Source organism: Neopelma chrysocephalum, unplaced genomic scaffold, assembly GCF_003984885.1.
Source record: "Neopelma chrysocephalum unplaced genomic scaffold, ASM398488v2 Primary Assembly neopelma1_82, whole genome shotgun sequence".
In the NCBI taxonomy this organism is placed as follows: domain Eukaryota; kingdom Metazoa; phylum Chordata; class Aves; order Passeriformes; family Pipridae; genus Neopelma; species Neopelma chrysocephalum.
The window spans coordinates 1,010,929-1,030,138 of record NW_020897744.1 but is presented as its reverse complement, the minus strand read 5'-3'; the positions used below and the strand labels follow the sequence as shown (position 1 = coordinate 1,030,138).

The following is a 19,210-nucleotide window of genomic DNA, read 5'->3' as shown; positions in this document are numbered from 1 at the left end:
TACAGGAGCACAGTAACTGTTAATGGCAAACAAAGGTAAATTACAGGAAATTATATTCCTCCAAATGAGTTTAGCCAAGTTTCTGGCTCCTTCTGTAATTCATTGCTGCAGTGAGCTGGGGAGCAAAGGCAGCTGCTGTGTCATGGTTGGACCATCAGTGGCCTTGTGCTGTTGGTCCGCAGTGACTGAGGATGGAATTGGGGCAGCTCCAAAAGCTCCAGAGCCTCATAAAACTGAGAGTTGGGTCTTTAGCTGTCAGAGGGTGACAGCCTTTGGGGTAAGGTGTGACTGGCCTGGCTGGGAACCTCTTGCCCACATTGTTTCCTGAAACAAAACCAGCCTGCTTGCCCCGTCTGCCACCTGTGCTTGTTTCCTCAGGTCCAGTTTTAAGAAATTATTGTCCATGATGATTGTTCCTTAACCACATGCAGAGTTCATTTATTAGTTCCTTAATTTGGGGATTTGGTGGGTTTTCGTAGTAACCAGGCAGATATTTTGGATTACTCTCAAGGACCCCAGTACACATGTGAATGTTTAAGAAATTAAAAATTTAACCCCATGCTTTGTCATCCTGTAAAGGCTGAAGAAAGGCTTTAATCCTTAGCACTGAGAGACTGTAACTGCATCACCTTGGATGCTGCAACATGGTCTCATGCTATAACGTGTTTCATTCTAAACATTTTGTGATGGACAGGAGCCTGGGGACAAAACTGATGGGCGCAGGGGGGTTTCCCCAGGGGATGAATCAGCTGGAAAGCAGCTCAGGAAGGATCTGATCTTAGCGCAGCTGCTGGTTTGTGAGCCGAGAGCTGCCGGGGAGCAGCTGACAGGAGGGAGGAGATCAGAGCGAGGGGTTGGTGTGTCGGGTTTCCAGGCAGGGCACGTGTGGGGAGCGAGAGCTGCGAGCGCTGCTCCAGCCTCCGGAGGGCGGCGAGCCGGGACCATGGGGCAGGTGGCTTGGAAGGCTTTGTTCCTGTCGCTTTTTGACTATAAAACGGAGAAATACGTCATTGCCAAGAACAAGAAGGTGGGGATCCTCTACAGAGTGGTGCAGCTCTCCGTGCTGGCTTACCTGGTGGGGTAAGGATCACCCTGTGTTTCACGTGCTGCTGGGGTTGCCTTTGCTTGCTGTGCTGTGTAAAGATCAGTGTGGGATACTCTGCACACAGAGACAGCCTGCTGTGCCTCCTGGTTTTAGTGCAGACAGCTAGGCATGTTGGTACAGCTGGATTTTGTAATGTCTAGTAGGTTATATCTGATTTTTCACCTGCTAGGGATCACTAGATTCGGCTCTACCTTTCAGATTAAGGTCTGGTTAAAAATAGCCCCAGTGCCATTGTGGCTTTGTACTGCATTATTTATACCTTTATTTCTGTATTCGGTGGGAATGGTGCCAAACCTTAACACCTGACTCATTAGGAACAGTAGCATTTATGGCCATGGTGCTGAGCCTTGGGACACACCTGGGTTATCTGCAGGGCAGCATGACATGCTCAAGCCTAAACAGGAGGGAACCCAGCAGAAAGTGGGAGATTTCTTTGCTGGAGTGGGCTGCAGCAGCCGGGACTGTGGGGGCTGAGGCAGCGGGAATGTCGGCTGCCTTGCATTCATTTCAGAGCAGGGCGAGCTGGCATGGAAATAGCTGGAGCAGCACTCAGGAAAGGCCCAGTTCTCTAAGAGGCTGGTCACACTGACATGTAATGGGCACAGTGATAGTCCTTGCAGGCTCAGACCCGGAATTATCCAACCTATGTGATGCCTGTGCCATCGCTTCCTGACTTTCTGAGGCTTTTCAGAATGTGATACCCAAGTCTGTACCCTCTTTGTGCTTCTGAGTCCCTTCACCTTTCTTGCACCTCGTGTTTTCACTGATTAAATATAGCAGAGTCATTTTTACGTGCTGGGTTTATTTATAGAAGGCTGTGCAGTCCCAGAACCTGCTCTAGTGAGCAGAGCACGGGTGAAGTCTCAGCAGTCTGGCACGGACTGGCTGCTAAAGGAGCAATCCTGTGGATAACACTGCCGAGGACATATCCTCTGTCCAAGAGGAATCCTGCATGACCAGTGGCTGTGAGTGCACAGAGACTGGCTATTTTCCTCCCTTGGCATCTATTGCCTTCTGCAAACCCTTGGCACTGATGGTCCCTGCAGTGACTCCTTGGCTGGGGTTACGGCTCAGGGACATGTACCTGTTCAAACACTGGCTTGGGGTGGGGATCATCAAACCCCTCTGGATTGTTTCCTGCCACTGCCATTTCTTCCTGCAGCTGCCATTTCTTCCACCATTCGCTGCAGAAAATAAAGGTCTGCTTTTGAGCCCTCCTGGGAGAGGAAATGAACATTCTTGGGAAAATGGGAAAGCAGGAAACTTCACAGGGGTGGCGAGTGTTGTTATCCAGGTTTGTCACATGTAGCAGGTGAGGGGCAGTGTTGCCAGTGCTGCTCAGCCTGGGATGGCCCTTTCCCTCCCTGAGTCAGGTCAGTGCACTGCCAAGGGGAGCTGTGCCAGCAGAGCCAGCCTGTGTCCCTCTCTCAAAACCTGCCCCAGCACCCTCAGCTTCTTCAAGGGTCTGAGTGGTTTGTTGTCCTGGCAGGTGATTTCGGCAGTGTTGTGGGGAAGCTGGAAGAATTTCATTTAAGCCAGAGGTTTTCATCCAAGGAAATGGAATTCTTGCTGCTTCCAGTGGGGAGAAGTAAGCAAAGCCTTTCCTTGGACTGCTTGGCAAGGCAGCAGCAGCTCTCCCAGGTGTGCAGTTGGGTTGTTACCATGACACCGGCTTACAAAAGATCCTGTATCCAGATGAGAATATTCCCTACAGGTTAGGAGTATCCAGCTCACCTGCAGGAGTTGCATCTCCCCAGCCATGGATTGTTGCTGACTGGCAGCCCATGGCAGGGGCTAAAGTGGGAGAGTTGTGCACTTGTGAAAACAGCCACACTCTTCACTGCAACCTGCAAAAGCTTGTTTCATTTCTGATCTCGAGGAAGGCACAGCCCTGTCCTCCCTCTTTCCTTTTCTGAGGTTGCTGAGTGTAGCACAGGACAGTGAGGTGGGAGGCTTTGGTTTTTTACCTCATGACCAGTTGTTACGTATTTCCCTGCTGTGGATAAGCACAGCTTGTGTCAAAGAGTTTATTCTATATTTGTGGCAGCAGTTGCAGAGGGTTTGGTGTCATTGGCATGCTTGGATTTACTCTTGAATGGGATTTGACCTTTGTGTGAATCTCCTCTGGTTGACTTGTTTCCTGAACACCCCCCTAATGCTGCTGCCTGCTGTGTTCACACAGGTGGGTGTTTGTTGTCAAGAAAGGCTATCAGGACACAGACACATCTCTCCAGAGCTCTGTCATCACCAAGCTGAAAGGGGTGGCCTTCACCAACACCTCGGAGCTGGGGGAGAGGCTGTGGGATGTCGCAGACTACGTCATCCCTCCACAGGTTGGCATCACCCCGTTGCTGTTTTCTCTGCCACTCGGCTTCCAGCACAATTGAAGTGATGTATCCAGGTCTTCCCTGTGGATAAACAGGAGTTGGGCCACAAGAAGGCAAAGCTGGGCCTTCTCTTAGGTCTTTCCCGCAAATACTAAAGCAACTCGGTTTCTCAGGTCTGTGATGTTTGGGAAGCAGAAATCCCGTGGATTTCTCAGCTGAGCAGTGTCTGCTCACCTCTGCTCCTGGATTAGAACAGGTGTGCACAGAGCAGGGGGAGATGGAAAGAAAATGTGGTGCAATTAAGAGTGATGAGGGTTGCTGGAAACGTGTCTGGTTAAACCTGCCCTGCTGCTTCCTTGGCTTGGACACAGTGAGATGCACAGGGGAGAGGTGGCAGCAGATGTGGCCCAACACCAGTTGGAATTTGCCCAGCTGTGCTTGCCAGGGGCAGTTGTGCTTTCCCTGCATGGAAGGGTGTGAGGGGAAAACCAGAGTCCTGTGCTGACAGGGCAGAAAGCTATAAATTGAACAATTTAACTGCCTGTACATAAGAATAAAACTTCCCTTCCTCCTGCTGCACTCCCCAGACCTGTGACTGTGCTCTCTGCTTCCACCAGTTTCAGTGCAGCAGGAGGGTTGGGAAGGTGCTTGTGGTGCCTCAGTCCCAGCCTTGGGGACGTTGAACAAGTGGCTGGGGTGCACACCCGGGGATGAAATGGTGGCACTGACCAGAATTTTAACTTGCCAGATGTTTCTCCTGTCCCTCAATGGTCTTGTTACTGCATGTTGGCTTGCTGGGAAGCCTTGTAGTGTGGTGGGCTGAGTGAAGAGAGCCAGCTCTGCCCCTGGGCTGCTGTGCTGTGCCACCCAGCCATGGCTGGGCTGTGGCTTCAGGAGCACAACTATTGTGCCCCGGTGTCCACCTGCCTCCAGCAGCCTCAGGGGTGTTAGACCATGTTAGACCATGGGCTCACAGTGATGCCTGTGGGCTGTGAGACCACAAAGCCTCACAAGCTTTCCTGCCCCATGTGTGAATTGGTGTTTCACTGCCGCACGTCTCAGCTCAGCCGTGAGCTGCATCCTGCCTGGGTTTTGAGGAGTTCCTAAATGCCTCCTACCAGTGCACTGAGTGCTCTGCTGACTGCTGTGTGATCTCTGTAATGTCACTTGGGGCAGAAGGGTCCTGGTGGGTCTGGGTGGGCTGGTTTGTGCTGGAGAGACCTGGGTAGTGGAGCAGGAGGCAGTGAGGGCTGGGAGGAACCCTGTCTCCTCCAAGCTCTGTTCTCACAGAGAGAAACCCGAGATCTCTGATTTTTATCTGCAACAGGCAGGGCCGTGTGTTGGAAGGGGGTTTCTGTGGCGGGTGTGGGGTTTTTGTGCGAGGTGCTCAGGGCTGCCCTGCCTCCCCCCAGGACCCTGGGCGGGCTCTCATGGTTGTGTGTGCACCCACAGCAGGAGGGACCTCATCCAAACAAATATCCAGACAAAGGGTGCTGTTGTATCTCAGCCTGAAAGCCCTCTGAGGAGAGGGAGGTTGTACTCTTCTGCAGAGAGCTGCATCCTCCTTGTAACAAGTACTTTGAAAATAAACCAGGTTTTCTGACCCTTCCTGCTTTGCTCTGTTTATTTTAGGGTGAAAGCGTCTTCTTTGTCATGACGAATCTGATCGTGACCCCAAACCAGAGACAAGCCACCTGTCCTGAGGTAGGAAGAACTGAGCCCCTTGGCCCCCAGACCCCTACAAAACCAGGGGTAAGAACTGACAGAGGACTCCTGGGGAGCAACGACCAGAGGAAGGACAGAAGGCGAACGGTTTTTCTCTGTAGTGTGATATCTCAGTTGGGAAACCAGACTGGTTACTGCAAACCTGGGAGGCTCAGCTGTCTTAATTTCCAGAGGCACTGATCGTGTAGAGCCTTCCCAACTTGAGGTGAAGGTGTTGGATTTCTGCCCAAACCAGGCAGTGATTGCTCAGGGTCAGAGAAGGCCGTGGGAAAACAGCTTGGAGGTGACTCAGGGTAGTTACGGGTAGAGGAGACTCTCTAAGAGCCCCATCCTGGGAAGGGCTGAACACTCAGGCTTTCATTACCTTCCAGACACAGGAGGGTTCTTAGCACCTTCCAGAATGTGCCCTGTGGGCCAGAGGTGTGAGAGGTCTTTATGTCACTCGGAAATGTCCTCTGTGGAGACGTGGCTGGGAAGGAGCTGGAGCCTGGGGAGGAGGGCGCTGGCAGTGCAGGGAGCGCTCTGTCCCTGTGGCAGAGGTGGATTTTCCAGGGTCGGGAGCACAGCTGGATTGTCGAGGACACGGCTGTCCCCTAGTGGCTGCAGGAACCCACCGTGCAGCCGGGAGAGGGGCAGTTTTGGGCTGGAGAGCTTGTGGCTTAGATCCCCGAGGTGAGGTTATCTCTTAGGGTGGAGCACCGTGGTCTCCAGCCTGGTTTTGGTGAGTGCCAGGTAATGTCTGGGTTTTTTCACAGTCTGTCCCTCTCCAGACTGAGCAGAACCCAAAATCAGGACCGTGTGTGAATCCTGGTGTTCCTGGTGGTGTGATATGCTGAGCTCTTTGCATGACCCACAGTTACCACTTCAGCTGCATCTTTTTAGTGTTCATATTGAAAGGGAGTAAACAATGTTAGCTTGAATTTTAATAAATAGCTTCAACCTTGTAACTTTGTAGTTCTTACTTAAACATTGGTTAATGATGGAAAGAAGGAATTAGAGAGATTAGCAAAACGTGCAGCTGTGTTCAGTGACCTGTACACCCCAGAGACCTAAAACAACAGAAGATTGTTTAGGTAGACAAAACTAAATCAAGTTATCTTTAACTAAAGATTTGATGTTGATGTTTTGTAAAAATAAGATATGAAACTATTTCAAGGATTGTTAGGTAGAAGAAATTTAGGTTGTCTTTAACTAAAGATTGATGCTGATGCCTTGTAACAGTAAGACTGTCGGGGAGGGGCTTGGGATGCTAAAGTGCAGAAATGCTCGTGAAATCTTTGTTTCAACATAGAGAATTCCCCTCACAGCAGCAGCACTTTCTAACCCCTCTGAGTCCTGTGTCCTGTTGCAGGTCTCACTTCTGTCCTCAGAGTTCTGTGATTCTGATCCTGTGATTCTCTTGCACTTTGCAGAGTGCCAGCATTCCCGATGCCCTGTGTCACAAGGACGAGGACTGCCTGGAAGGGGAAGCAGTGGTGGCTGGCAATGGTAAGGGAAGGGTCCTTCCTCCTGTTCTGTGTTTGGTGTCCTTCAGAGGCCTCAGCCTGGTTACACTCCCAGAGGTCTCTGATTACAGAGAGCAGCAAAGCCTTTCCTTTCTTTACTATCTTTCATTGAGTTGCTGCCTTGCTTACAGCTCTGCGGTGGCTGGGCCAGGGCACCCCGGGCTGCTCAGAGAAGCAACAAGAGAGTGTTTGTTCCAGCTGAGAGGCCCTTTCACAGCAGGGAGGAGAGAGAAAATCATCTATTTTCATGTGCCCTGTAGGCAAGGAGAGGAGGTGACTGCTCTGTGTGACCTTTTCTGTGTGTCTGCTCGCAGGGGTTAAGACTGGCCGTTGTTTGAAAGACAGGGACAGCACCAGAGGGACTTGTGAGATACTGGCCTGGTGCCCAGTGGAGAAAAGATCCAAGCCCAAGTACGTGGCCATCCTATCCTGTTTCCAAGCTTGAGTTGCTTGGCTTGTGTGTCACTCAGGGCAGTTTCTGTGTTCCCTCTGCTTGGGTGCTTGCTGAATGTTGGCTGTTCAGGGCAGGAGGGAGCTCTGCAAGGCCCCCCCTGGCAGGACTGGCCCTCTGCTCCCCCTGCTTGGCTCACTGGCTGTCCCAGGGCTGTTCCCAGCTCTCAGGGTGTCCCCTAAACCTGCACCCTCCTCACCAACTCCTTGCTGGCAGTGTGGGAAAAGTGGCATGGCTGGCCTGGTGCCATCCAACCTATTGGATGAGGCTGCTTCTAAAATGGCAATTTGAGATTTAGCATGTGGGCAGGGTACAAATCTAAGACAGAGAACAAACCCTTCTTTTCCAGGAAACCACTTCTTGGCAGTGCAGAAAACTTCACTGTTTACATCAAGAACTCAATTCGTTTCCCCAAGTTTAAGTTTTCCAAGTAAGTGCAGGTGCTCAGAGATCCCTCTGTCCTCTCCACCATGGAACCAATAACCTCTGTTTGCTCCACCGTCCTTCTCCTGCTGGAGGGCTGGGCTGGGGAGGTGGGTGTTCCCTCTGCTTTGGCTTCAGGCTGTGCAGAAACAAGGAGATAATGAGGGCTTGGAGCTTCTCAGAGAGCAACTGGGAAAAGGAAGGCTGTCCTTCCCCAGATGAGGTCTGGTGGCTCCTGCAGCTTGGGATGCAGCACAGCTCCTGAGGCAGGAGGACCTGGCATAGTCCTGAGCTGCTTCTGCTCAGCAGATATTCCTCCTCTTCCATAAAAATGATGGTGCCTGGACAAGGCTGGGAAAAATGCAAATTTAAAAATAATTGTTTGCTTTTGCTGCTGCAACATGAGCAAACTAAAGCAGTGCAGAAAGGAGTGTGTTCTGGTTATTCTCCTGGGCTCAGATAGGCATTTCTAGCATCCTTGTTGGTTTGCCTTGAGAAACCAGGTGGCCCTGGAGCAGTCTGGCAACCTGCTCTGTGCCAGTCCTTTCTTGAGCCCAGATCCAGATGGCCAAGTCCCTGTCTGTCCTGGAGGTCATTTTGGGAGGGGCAGGCTGCTTTCCCTGGGCCAGCAGCGGGGCGGCTTACAGGGTGACAGGGCTGGTGGCACGGGGCCATTTCTGGGCTGCTGGAAAAATCTCTTGTCTCTGCAGTCTTGGTGCAGGCTGTGGAGGCAAGGAAAGAGGGAGATAAGGCAGATTTCCCTGTTCTCTACATGCAGGATGAATGTGCTGGCAACTGACAATGAGTCCTACCTGAAGACCTGCCGCTACAGCGCGGAGCATCCCTACTGCCCCATCTTCGTGCTGGGGAACATCGTCCGCTGGGCTGGGGGCGACTTCCAGGAAATGGCCTTGGGGGTAGGAGTGTCCCTCGGGCATCCATGTCTTCCCAGCTGGCTGTTCTGCGTGCTGGGTGGCCGTGAGGGAAGTCACTGTCCACTGCCCAGGGAACTGCCTCCTGTCCAGGCTGCACTGGAGAGATGCCAGTGCTTAAAGTCGAGCTGGTCCCATTTATCCTGTCCCCAGGGAATGGGAGGCAGGGTGATGTGGGTCCTCTGGAAGAGCTGGTCGGGTCAGTGATCTGTTATTCTGCCCAAACCTCTGCCACCAGGGATTCTTTGTTTAATTTCAATATTACTGCACCATTGGTTTAAACCTAGAATTTCAGGAACTCCGTTCCTGCATAAAAGAGAATCTTCTCAATTGAAGTACATTACAGCCACTTAAATTAGTGAAATCAGTGTCCTGGGAGAGAGCTCCTCAGATATGAGCACAGGGAAGGCTGGGGTTGTGTGTAAAGTAATGGGATTAATATCACACACCTGAACTCAGCCCATCCAGGGATGCGTGTGCTCATGTCTGGGACCAGAGGTGCAGCTGTTCTTGTCCATGGGGAAAACTCACCCAAAGGCCTGACAAGTTTGAAGACACTTTAACTGAACTAAGCTTAAACAACTCACCCTGTCTCTCTCTTTTGTTAAGGGTGGTGTGATAGGAATTCAGATTGAATGGAACTGTGATCTTGATAAAGCCCCTTCTGAATGTAATCCTCACTATTCTTTTAGCCGGCTGGATAACAAGTCTGCAGAAACGTCCATCTCTTCTGGGTACAACTTCAGGTGGGTAAAGAGGAGGCCATGATCAGTACTGCAGTTGGGCTGGGCTGGTTTGACTTCAGGAGTTGGAGTTTGGCAGTGGAGTGGCACCAGCCTGTGCCAGGCACTGCCCCAGCCAAGCACAGTGCGCTGCAGGGGAAGGAGGGAGGGAACTGTGCTCCTGGCAGGCTAAAGTTGGTTTTGACAGGGGAACAGATCTGTTCGAAGAGATAAGTGAATTCAGAGGGGCAGATGGAGTTAAAACCAGCATTTCTGTGTTCCAGGTTTGCCAAATATTACCGGGATGCTGAGGGGGTCGACTACCGGACGCTCATTAAAGCCTACGGAATCCGCTTCGATGTGATGGTGAATGGCAAGGTGAGGTCCCAGGCCAGAATATTCCAGAGCACGGAGAGAAAAAACTTGGGGACATTTCTCAGTGGGAAAGCAGCTCTGGGATAAGGGAAGCCTCTTTGGCTTGTCATATAGGAAAGGGCTCTTCCCATCCGTCCACGTGGAGCTAACCCTGCATTAGAGAGATGACCTGGAATGCAGCTGAGCCTGCACCTCCTCTACCTAAAAGCAGGCTCATGTAAAGCCCAACAGAAGTAAATACACCCCAGAGACTTATTTCTATGTATATGCACTGCAGAAAAAAAAAAAAGCCTAATCCAGGGATGATGCAAGCTCAGAACTGCAGCCAGGGGCAGCTGGATCTGAGGCACACACAGACCTTTAGCCTCCAAGATTGTTCACTGCGGATCTGCCATGGTTGTGTCTGCTCCATGGGAACAAAACACACCCACAGGCAGCAGCAGCTTCCCCTGTGCAGTACCACACCCTTCAGTTTGTTCTGTGGGGTTGTTCTCTCACCGGTTCCTTCATGACTTTTCTTCTTCCAGGCAGGGAAATTTAACATCATTCCCACCGTTATCAACATCAGTTCGGGGCTGGCGCTCATGGGAGCGGTAAGTGAATGTTTTGTCTCAAAGTATCATATTGGTTCCCAGACCCCTCCTGTAGCTGTAAGGGGGAGAAATATAATATATATACCCCATAAAATGCTTGGAGAATTAATGAAAACACAGCTTGTATGAGTTATTCTTTAATTAATTCTCATTGCTAATGAGATCAGAACACTTCCTCTTCTATTCCAAAGATAAAACACAAGTTCTTTCTCTTTGCAGGGCGCCTTCTTTTGTGACCTGGTGTTGCTGTATCTGATTAAGAAGAGTAACTTTTATCGAGGCAAAAAGTACGAGGAAGTGAAGTAAGTGGGCTTGGCTTTGTGTTAAATGTCATGGCTTGTTGTTATGAGTAATAGAAATAGGAGGAGGTACAGGAGCAGAGTAACTGTCAATGGCAAAGAAAGACCCATTCCAGGGAAATATATTCCTCCAAATGAGTTTAGCCAAGTTTCTGGCTCCTTCTGTAATTCATTGCTGCAGTGAGCTGGGGAGCAAAGGCAGCTGCTCTGTCAGGGCTGGACTGTCAATGACCTTGTACTGTTGGTCCCTAGTGACCGAGGGTGAAATTGGGGCAGCTCCAAAAGCCTCATGGAACGGAGATATGGGAATTAGCTGTACAGAGGGTCCTCTGGGGTAAGATATGACTGGCCTGGCTGGGAACCTCTTACTCATGTTGCTTCCTAAAATTAAACGAGCCTGCTTCCCCTGTCTGTCACCTGTGCTTGTTTCCTCAGGTCCAATTCCAGGAAGTCATTGTCTAGTCCGACACCGAACGGGAATCAGAGCCCAGACCAGCTGGGTGGGCTCTAAGCACAGCGGTGCCTCTGCCAGCTGGACTTGTGCTCCAGGAAAACCACACAGGTGTGAAACCACACCAGCACTGGGAGGTGGAGATCAGGGATACTGTCTATTACCAGGATTCCCAGAGGAAAAAAACGTCCTATAAAGACTGTCCTTCTTCCCTGAGATTTCCCTGGTATCCTGAGCTTGCAACAGCGTGTCGTCACTATGGATTTATAAAAGGATTTTATAAAAGGACAAAGAAGGCACCAAATGAATGTTTTTATATCCACTGATAGATATATCTGTACCTACGCCAATAGCCAGCGTTGTCCTGTGGCTGTGCTTTGATTCCATCTGTGGAAGAGCCTGATGGGAACCACCAGTGGCACTTTGAGAAGGGCTGAGGCTGAGATCCAACCTGTCTCCTGCTCCACTGCCTTCCAGCCACCGCTTCCAGCTCCTGCCTGTGTGACGTGCGTGGTCGGGTGTGAAGCAGCAGGACTGCTCTGGTGCAGGGAAATGTGGAATTTGAACAGCTCTCAGAGCTGGGGAAGGGGCTGTTGTCCTGCAGGGGCTGTGGCAGGGTGGGGCAGTCACTCCCATGGGGGTGTGTAACCATTAGGGCTGAAAACGGTGCTTCTCCAGGAAAAGCCTTCCCAAGGTGCTCCGCTCATCTCAGGAACAGCAGGAGCAGGTCCTGCCCAGCTCTGCAGCTGCCTCACCTGCTGCCCCATCCCTGCTCCCAGCTGGCTCAGAGAACCAACATTTCAGAGCCCAGGGCAGGGAACAGCAGCAGAGCAGGGCTCTGCAGCAAGGCAGGGACAGGCAGTTTTGGGGTTCATAGGGAGAGAAATGGGGGTTAATGCACTGAAAAGCAACACAGCCCTGGGAGCACCTGCACAGGGGTGGGTTTAGGTTCTGCCTCCTTTGTTCAGTGCCTGGTTTCATTTGCTCTGTATCGTCCTTCCTGCATCACTTACCAATTGCTCGTGGTGGGCAGGTCTGGATGGGGCACTTAAAGCTTCTGTGTTTCTCATAGTACCCTGAACTGCACTGCAGATGGAAAAGGGGAGCTTTGCCAGGCTACCCCAAATACACCAACAGCAGGGAAATTTAAAGACATCTGTGCTACTTCAATGCTCTGGTAACTTCCAGGAAATACAAGTGCTTCTTTGTTTCTCAGCAGAGAAATCAGTCTCACTGCAGCCCATTTTGTCAGTTTATGCTCTCGTGGAGATGTAACTAATTTCAGAAAAGGGCTTATGGAACATCATTGTTTAAAGTTTGCATTTTCTTGAGCTGACAGGAACTGACTCACCAGCTCCTGAAGACAGCAGTGAATCAATATTTGTGCCTCATTTAGAGCTTGCACAGCATGGCTTGGTAAAGGCTGAGCAGAGTTCTGGAAGTGCTGACAGTCACCACTTACTGGGAGTCCTTGTGATAATTGATTGAATGGTTCTGTGCACTCTGAATACCAAGATTTAAGGGCTCCTGCTGCAGTGTCCTTACGCATTTCTGGACAGAGGGAAGGTGGCCTTCAGGGAGCTGCTGCCATTGAGTGTCTGCACAAATGGCACCAGCAGCTGCACCCACCTCTGCTTTAACTTCTTTGAAGCAGTTGTTCTGAGGTACAGGTTGATTCTAAATTAAAATTCACTTGTTAGCAGCGTCAAACTCTGAATCCAGTCATTGATAGCAACCCCACCCAGTGTAGTTCACTCCCTCTGCTTCTGTGTATTGAGCCAAAAATGTAGCTAGAAAATAGAACTAAGCAGTGGAGGTAATTTAGGATAAGCTATGTACCTCTGACCTCATCCAAAACCTCCTCTCTTCATGCCAGAAGCCTCTTTCTAGGCAAACACCACTCACCATGTGTGTAACTGCACTAGTCAGGCCTTTCAGAGTTACCAGTACAACAGCCCAGGCTTTTGACTGTCAGGGGTTAATTCTAGTTGAGTAATTTTCAGATGGTGAAATACATGGTGAACCCCACATGTGGCATCAAGCCCAGGTACAACCCATGGAGACCAAGTTGCTCATCACAACATGCAGAGCTGACTGTGCTCTGCTGAAACCACTGTTTTAACTTGACAAAACAACCTCCTCTTGTCAGAGGACCAAAGCTATTTCCTGAATTTAAGTCCTCAGGCCTCCAAAATTCCCCAGAACGTTTCCCTTCTTTATACTGTTTAATAAAATTCCCACAACCCTTGCTGTTAATAAAACATAACCAGATTCCTTCTCAGGAGCTTGTTTCTTGAGTTTGATTTTTTTTTCCTCATTGTATTTAACGTACAGCAATGAAATGTGTCCCTTTAGGGCAGTGCTCCCCAAGACTGTTCTGTACAGGGTGTATCAGGTTTCACACATCACCTTCTTTTGGTGACACTCTGATGTATTAAAGTCAATTGAGCAGGGGCAGGGCTATGGGAAAGGTATTACCTGTATGGTGGTTGAATTGTCCTCTCTGGAACCACAACACTGCACTGGTCACTTACAGAACATGCCAGCAGGTTCACAGGGGTGTTGGTTGTCTCTGGATCATTTGACACAGCAGTACTAAAAATGAGTGAAGTGTTTGACTTGTGAGAGCACCATTTAGAGACTTTTCTGGTGGCCAGTGTCATTTATGGTTACATGTACAGACAGCAATTGTGGGAGAGAACATTTGCACTAGCAACTCAAATACATTTCTGTACCAAACCTTTACTTACACCTAATTACACGGGTCAGTGGATTATTTCAGAGCTGTTACACGCTGCTCCAGCAGGATTTGTGTGTAGGGGCAGGCAGCAAATCCAGAGAGGACTGTAACTGGTGTGTCTTACCCAAAGAAAGGATACAAGGGATTACATTAACCAAACCCACATCTGTGTCTGCATTTAGGGACAGAAATTATCCCTTAGCCAGCAAACAAACACTCACAGGAGGCATCCAAGTGGTGCTTCACATTCAGTTTTAATTAGAACAGTGCTACTGATTAATTTGTACTCGGACATAATTTACCGACAGCATTAATGACATGAGCCATGGAAAACAGCTTGGAAGGTGAGCTGGCCTATTGTGTAGTGACTTTTGGCAACAGTCCTCATGCCCCGCTCAGTACACGTGGACCATCCCGTACAGGAAAGTCCAGAACAGGACGTAGGTGAAGAGCCCCCCCACGAGCCCCCCCGTGAAGAGCGGCCGCCGCGACTTGAAGTACTTGTTCCACCGCCGCCCGGCCTTCAGCACCAGCAGCACGGAGAGCAGGACGGAGGCCAGAAAGTAGAAGATGAAGCCGTGCAGGCCGGTGAGGCCGAGGATGCCGGCGGTGGCGCCCGACAGGGCGGACACGGAGGTGCGGCAATAGTCCAGGATGGCCGCGTTGCCCCGCACGGCCGCCTCGCTGATGAACTGCGGCCCCTCGCGCTTGGCCACCACGGCGGCCATGGCTCCACCACGGCGACCTCCTGGCTCGCAGCGGCACTGGGGTGAAGCACAGACAAGGCTGTACGAGCCCGACGAGGCTGTGCCAGCCCGACAAGGCTGTGCGAGCCCGCCCGCCCTCAGCGCGCCGGCCCCTCAGCGGCCCTCCCGCCCCCACGGTACCTCTCATCCACGGCGGCGCGCAGCTCCGCGGGACCGCCGCTCCGTCACGCCTCGCACCCTGCCAAGGGACAGCACACAGCGCCCGTCACCGGGCCCGACCGCCACCTCCCGCCCCGCCGGTCCGGGCCAGACCTGCCGGACCTCCCGCCCCGCGGGCCCCGCCGGGCCCGACCCGCACCTACCGCGCCGCCGGCACCGCCCGCCCGCCATCTTGGCGCGGGGGCCGACGGGACGCGGCCGCGCGCGAGGCGCGGCGCGGGCGGGGCGGCTCCCGATTGGCTGGAGGTGGGAGGGGGGCGGGGCCGGACCAGGCGCTTTTGTTCGGGCGGCGACGGGAGAGGAAAGAGAGAGAGGGAGAGAGAGAGATGGCGTTTGTACCGGGACAGCCCGTCACCGCCGTGGTGGTGAGCGGGGACAGGGGGCACGGGGGGAGATGGCGTTTGTACCGGGACAGCTGGTCGCCGCTGTCGTGCTGAGGTGGGACGGGGCGGGAGGGGTACCGCGCCGGGGGCTGCTGGTGAGGATGGGGGTGGCCCAGGACCACCCTGCAGGCTGTCAGGGGGTGGAGGTCCCGAGGCAGCCCCGGTCCGTGGGTGCGTGGAGGGAGCGGGCGAAGGATGTGGGACGGGACGGGGGCACCACGCTGGGAGCTGCTGAGGGGGACTGGCACGGGGACAGAGGTGGCGGTGCCGGTGCCGCCCGGCAGCGCCCTGCGGGCTGTCAGCGGGCGGAGGTGCCTGGCGGGGGTGGATGCCCCCGCGGGCGTGGAGGTAGCGGGCGAAGGGCGCGGTCCGCAGCGCCGCCGGCCCCGGTTGCCGCGGGGGCTGTCAGAGCTCGGCCGGCCCCGCCGGGCACTCGGGGCACAAGCGCCTCTGCGCTCCCGGGTGGGAGAACCGGGGGGAAGGTCCACCGGCCCGAGGGACAACAGGCCCCTGCCCAGGCCCGCCGGCTGCTCGAGTGTTGCTTGAGAAAAGAGGGAACGAGTGGCCGTGATCGCCTGAAGCGCCTTCTCCCGATATCGGGACCACTGGTCGCCGGTGCGGTGCCCGCTCTGCCAGGGCAGGGGCAGGATAAAGCACCTGCTTGTCTGGGTGGGGTTTAGGAAGCAGAGCTTTTAAAGTGAGGTAATTGCACACAGTGCAAGTGAAGGACTCTGTGCCTTCCGGTGGTTGGAATATTAAAGGTGGTTGTGCTCTGGGAGTGTGACTGGTACCTCGGCTGGAACGGGCTGCACAGCCCCCAGTGTCTGAGAGCTGACAGCCCTGAGGACACGGACTATGTCCTGCTGTGGATCTCACTCTGGATCCACTGATCCCAGTCACTCTGGATCCCAGGGAGGGTCTGAGTCCAGTGCCTGTGAGGAATTCTCACAGAATGGTTTGGGTTGGAAGGGACCTTTAAAGGTCACCTCATCGAGCCCCTGGAATAAGCAGGAACATCTTCGACTAGATAGGCTGAACCACCTTTTGAGAGGTTATTGTGCCAGTTAAGACTGTGGCTTTTCATTGTGGCTCAGGAATTGCTGGCATTTGTACAATGCTGACATAATGCATAAAGCTTGTCAGAGGCCTCTGTGCATCTGGCAGCGAGGAACCTGCCGCTGGATTACAAAAGTGTGGATAAGTTATCCTGAAAAAGAACCATCCTAATAATAGGTTGTCATTTCTGCTGATAGGACTAGCAGGAACACAGGGCACGTGGGTAACGAGATGAGTCTGGTCATGAGTGACTGCTGGTTATCAAGGCATGAGTCATGTTTAAAGAGACCTGGTCTGGTTTTAGTGTTGTTCCCTTCTATCCCCGGGCAGGGGATAAAGCTCTGAGTAATTAAGGTGCTTGGCTGTGTGATGGCATGAGAACCCTTGGGCTGAGCATGGAATGGCTTCCTGTCCTGCTCCTCTGTGACAGAGCAGTTCAGAGCCAGCTGCTGTCAACACCAGGGCTATGTGGCTGACAGCAAGTGCCAGAGGACAGTTCTGTGCTGCCAGGGGGTTTAGAGCTGTCTGCTTACAGAACACAAGGGTACCAAGCTCTGGGCAGCCTCCTCTGGTGGGTGTGTGGGATCTCTGTGAAAGACAGTCTAACTGGATCTTAAATATTTGTGTCTGAAACACCCAAGATTCCTTCCCATCATCACAATACTCAGCTATTTTCTCTCCTTCTCTTTTCAGCAAAGAATTGAAATCCATAAGCTTCGTCAAGGTGACAATTTGATTCTGGGATTCAGCATCGGGGGTGGCATTGATCAGGACCCTACCCAGAATCCTTTCTCTGAAGACAAGACTGACAAGGTCAGATGCTCTTTTCCTGTAGCAACTCCTTCTCCAAAAGGCTGAGGGATCCAACTCAGCATCTGTCTTTGTCCTCTCACATCACTACTACTGAAGTTACTCTGTTGCTTTATTATCACTTGCAAAGTGAGGTTGTTTAAATGACCTCTCCACCTTTTCCACTGTCCGACATTGCACAAGCCTTTTTTTTAAACTAGAATTCCATAGTACACTACAAAGTATCTTTGCATTGCAGTAGAATGGCCCTTGAGTATTTAATGCTCCCATCTTTAGGGAATGAACCCTTCATTTTTTCCCAGGGTATCTACGTAACGAGGGTGACAGAGGGAGGCCCAGCAGAAGTTGCAGGACTCCAGATTGGAGACAAGATCATGCAGGTAAACACCAAGATAACACAGTACTAACACAGCACCATGTGCACACTGCAGACAAGCCTCTACTGGGGAAAAACAGTCATCTGGGTATTTCCCAGGACAGTTTGTGGGGTTTATTTATAAACTGAGCTGTGGCATAACCATCCACTGCATGGTTCTGATAGAACACTAACAGGACACCTGTGAGTCCCTGCACCTGCCTCATTTTATGGTTTTTTCCCCCAGGTGAATGGCTGGGATATGACAATGGTGACCCATGACCAGGCTAGGAAGAGGCTGACAAAAAGGAACGAGGAGGTGGTACGGCTGCTGGTGACCAGGCAATCCCTGCAGAAGGCTGTGCAGCAATCCATGATGTCCTAATCCATCATGGAGCTGGGGAAGGGTTAGGGAGGGAGATGTATAGACTGGTATCAAAGAAAGAAGCAAATGCTAGACTGGAACAGGTTGTCTGGAAGGGTTGCACGTTCCTACCTGTGGTAAACACTACTTTATTTTAACTTCCTCTGGTGTAACTGGCAGTAGTAAAACAATAGTCCCCTCAGCAGAGTGCTTCTCTAAAGTCTGCCCTGCAGGTACATGGCAAGACTTTTGTCATCATGGCTTTTGGGACAGGACAAACTGTAGTTACCTAAGAGCAACTGGAAAAGCCTTAATTTTGACAGGATTCTCCTGTAACACAAAAGCTTCCTATTTTAAGAGGAAATGTGGCTTCTGCTATGAAAAACCAGAGGGTTTGCTGTGCCTAAGCTTTTAGAAGTGAGCTGTCCTGTCCCTTCCATGCTATCAAATTAAAATGCCAGAACTAAGAGTTGCACACTGCTGTGGGGGGGAGCACTGTACTAATCCCACACCGTGTGCGAGCTGCAGAGTGTGCTGAAGGGTTTGGGGCATTACAGTTCCCTGCAGAGATTCCATGTACAAAGCAGCCTCTTCAGACAAGAAACAACTGAGTAGCACAGAAGTAACAGATTAATCTTTGTGAAGTACACTACAGCTTCATGGACACTACAGTTCAGCCTCCCTGGCAGAGTAAAACCTTAATTTTCCTTGTTCCGCAGTAATTTGGAGCATCAGATGAACTGAGTTTAAATTAAAGGAATATGGAGCAGGAAAGAAAACAATGTTGCTGAACTTACCAAAAAAAAAGCTGCTTGTATCTGTAGAGTTTTCAGTTCTTCATTCCACTTCTGTCAGACTTGAAATGGGAGGGGTGGATTTTGGTTTGTCTTCTAGAAGACTTTGTGTAAATCACTGATTTATTGGATGGAAGATACGAATATGCCAGTAACTTGCAAAAGTGCCTCTTGACCAAATTTAAACTTCTGGTAGGATGCTAAGTTGTTTAAATCAACATGCCACCAGGATTGAGGATTCTTGCTGCAACACTAAGTTCATGATCTGGCATCCTGTGGTTTGTTAGCCAGCCAGCTTTACAGTTACCCAAAAACTGGAGTTTTTAATCCTCTTCAGTTGATTTATACATATCTATACTTTCCTTAAGCAGTCTTCAGGTAAGCTGTTGTAAATAGAACGTGAGGAGGAGGCAGACTAACTTATTCAGTACATTACTGCTGTGCCATGTTGTGATTGATGCATCTCAGACTGTTCTATGCACACCAGCAGATGCCTATTTACCAATTTTATATCTATGGAATGACTACAATCCTGCTTTTGAATTTTTGTAACTTAAGAATTCCGTGGTAAATTTTAAGTCTTTCAAGCTGAAGTTATTTTTGTTACTATAAAGGATACACTGCTATTTGTACTGCTATTTCACTTGATTTTACACACAATAAAACAAAGTTGGATTTCCTGAGCTGTTTCTCCTTACTTTTAAGAGTGCCACATCACTTGGATGCCTCCAGCTGAGACCTTTTTTCTGCCTTGAAGTAGATTCTGGACTGAGGTTAGTAAGGTCTGGTTTTACTGGTGGGTATTTGTGGTGTTACTGAGCTGTCAAGCTTCACCTGGGCTCTAGCAGGGGAGAACCTGCTTTTCCTTAGATTG

The 19,210-nt window shown here is 51.1% G+C and overlaps 3 protein-coding genes across 4 annotated transcripts; 2 read left to right on the top strand and 1 right to left on the bottom strand.

Annotated features, from left to right (window-relative positions):
• The first annotated feature begins 844 nt into the window (after positions 1–844).
• P2RX5 (purinergic receptor P2X 5) lies at positions 845–11,260 on the top strand. 2 transcript variants are annotated; one of them, XM_027691075.1, is made up of 12 exons: positions 845–1,080; positions 3,288–3,438; positions 5,065–5,184; positions 6,570–6,645; positions 6,977–7,073; positions 7,463–7,543; positions 8,315–8,453; positions 9,078–9,214; positions 9,475–9,568; positions 10,093–10,158; positions 10,378–10,460; positions 10,893–11,260. In XM_027691075.1, exons 1-12 carry the CDS (start codon positions 944–946, stop codon positions 10,966–10,968), a joined length of 1,257 nt encoding a protein of 418 aa, XP_027546876.1. In that variant the 5' UTR covers positions 845–943; the 3' UTR covers positions 10,969–11,260. The 2 variants fall into 2 exon arrangements, with proteins under 2 accessions (XP_027546876.1, XP_027546877.1); XM_027691076.1 differs by having other exon boundaries at positions 852–1,080; positions 5,065–5,136.
• A 2,623-nt stretch (positions 11,261–13,883) lies between these two features.
• Positions 13,884–14,735, bottom strand: EMC6 (ER membrane protein complex subunit 6). The gene is made up of 3 exons (XM_027690988.1): positions 14,718–14,735; positions 14,536–14,593; positions 13,884–14,412 (listed from the first exon to the last, which is right to left on the bottom strand). Exon 3 carries the CDS (start codon positions 14,374–14,376, stop codon positions 14,044–14,046), a length of 333 nt encoding a protein of 110 aa, XP_027546789.1. The 5' UTR covers positions 14,377–14,412; positions 14,536–14,593; positions 14,718–14,735; the 3' UTR covers positions 13,884–14,043.
• A 97-nt stretch (positions 14,736–14,832) lies between these two features.
• On the top strand, positions 14,833–19,019 carry TAX1BP3 (Tax1 binding protein 3). Its single transcript, XM_027690852.1, has 4 exons — positions 14,833–14,939; positions 16,707–16,826; positions 17,126–17,203; positions 17,426–19,019. The coding sequence occupies exons 1-4, from the start codon at positions 14,901–14,903 to the stop codon at positions 17,561–17,563; spliced, it is 375 nt and encodes a 124-aa protein (XP_027546653.1). The 5' UTR covers positions 14,833–14,900; the 3' UTR covers positions 17,564–19,019.
• Positions 19,020–19,210: the final 191 nt, after the last annotated feature.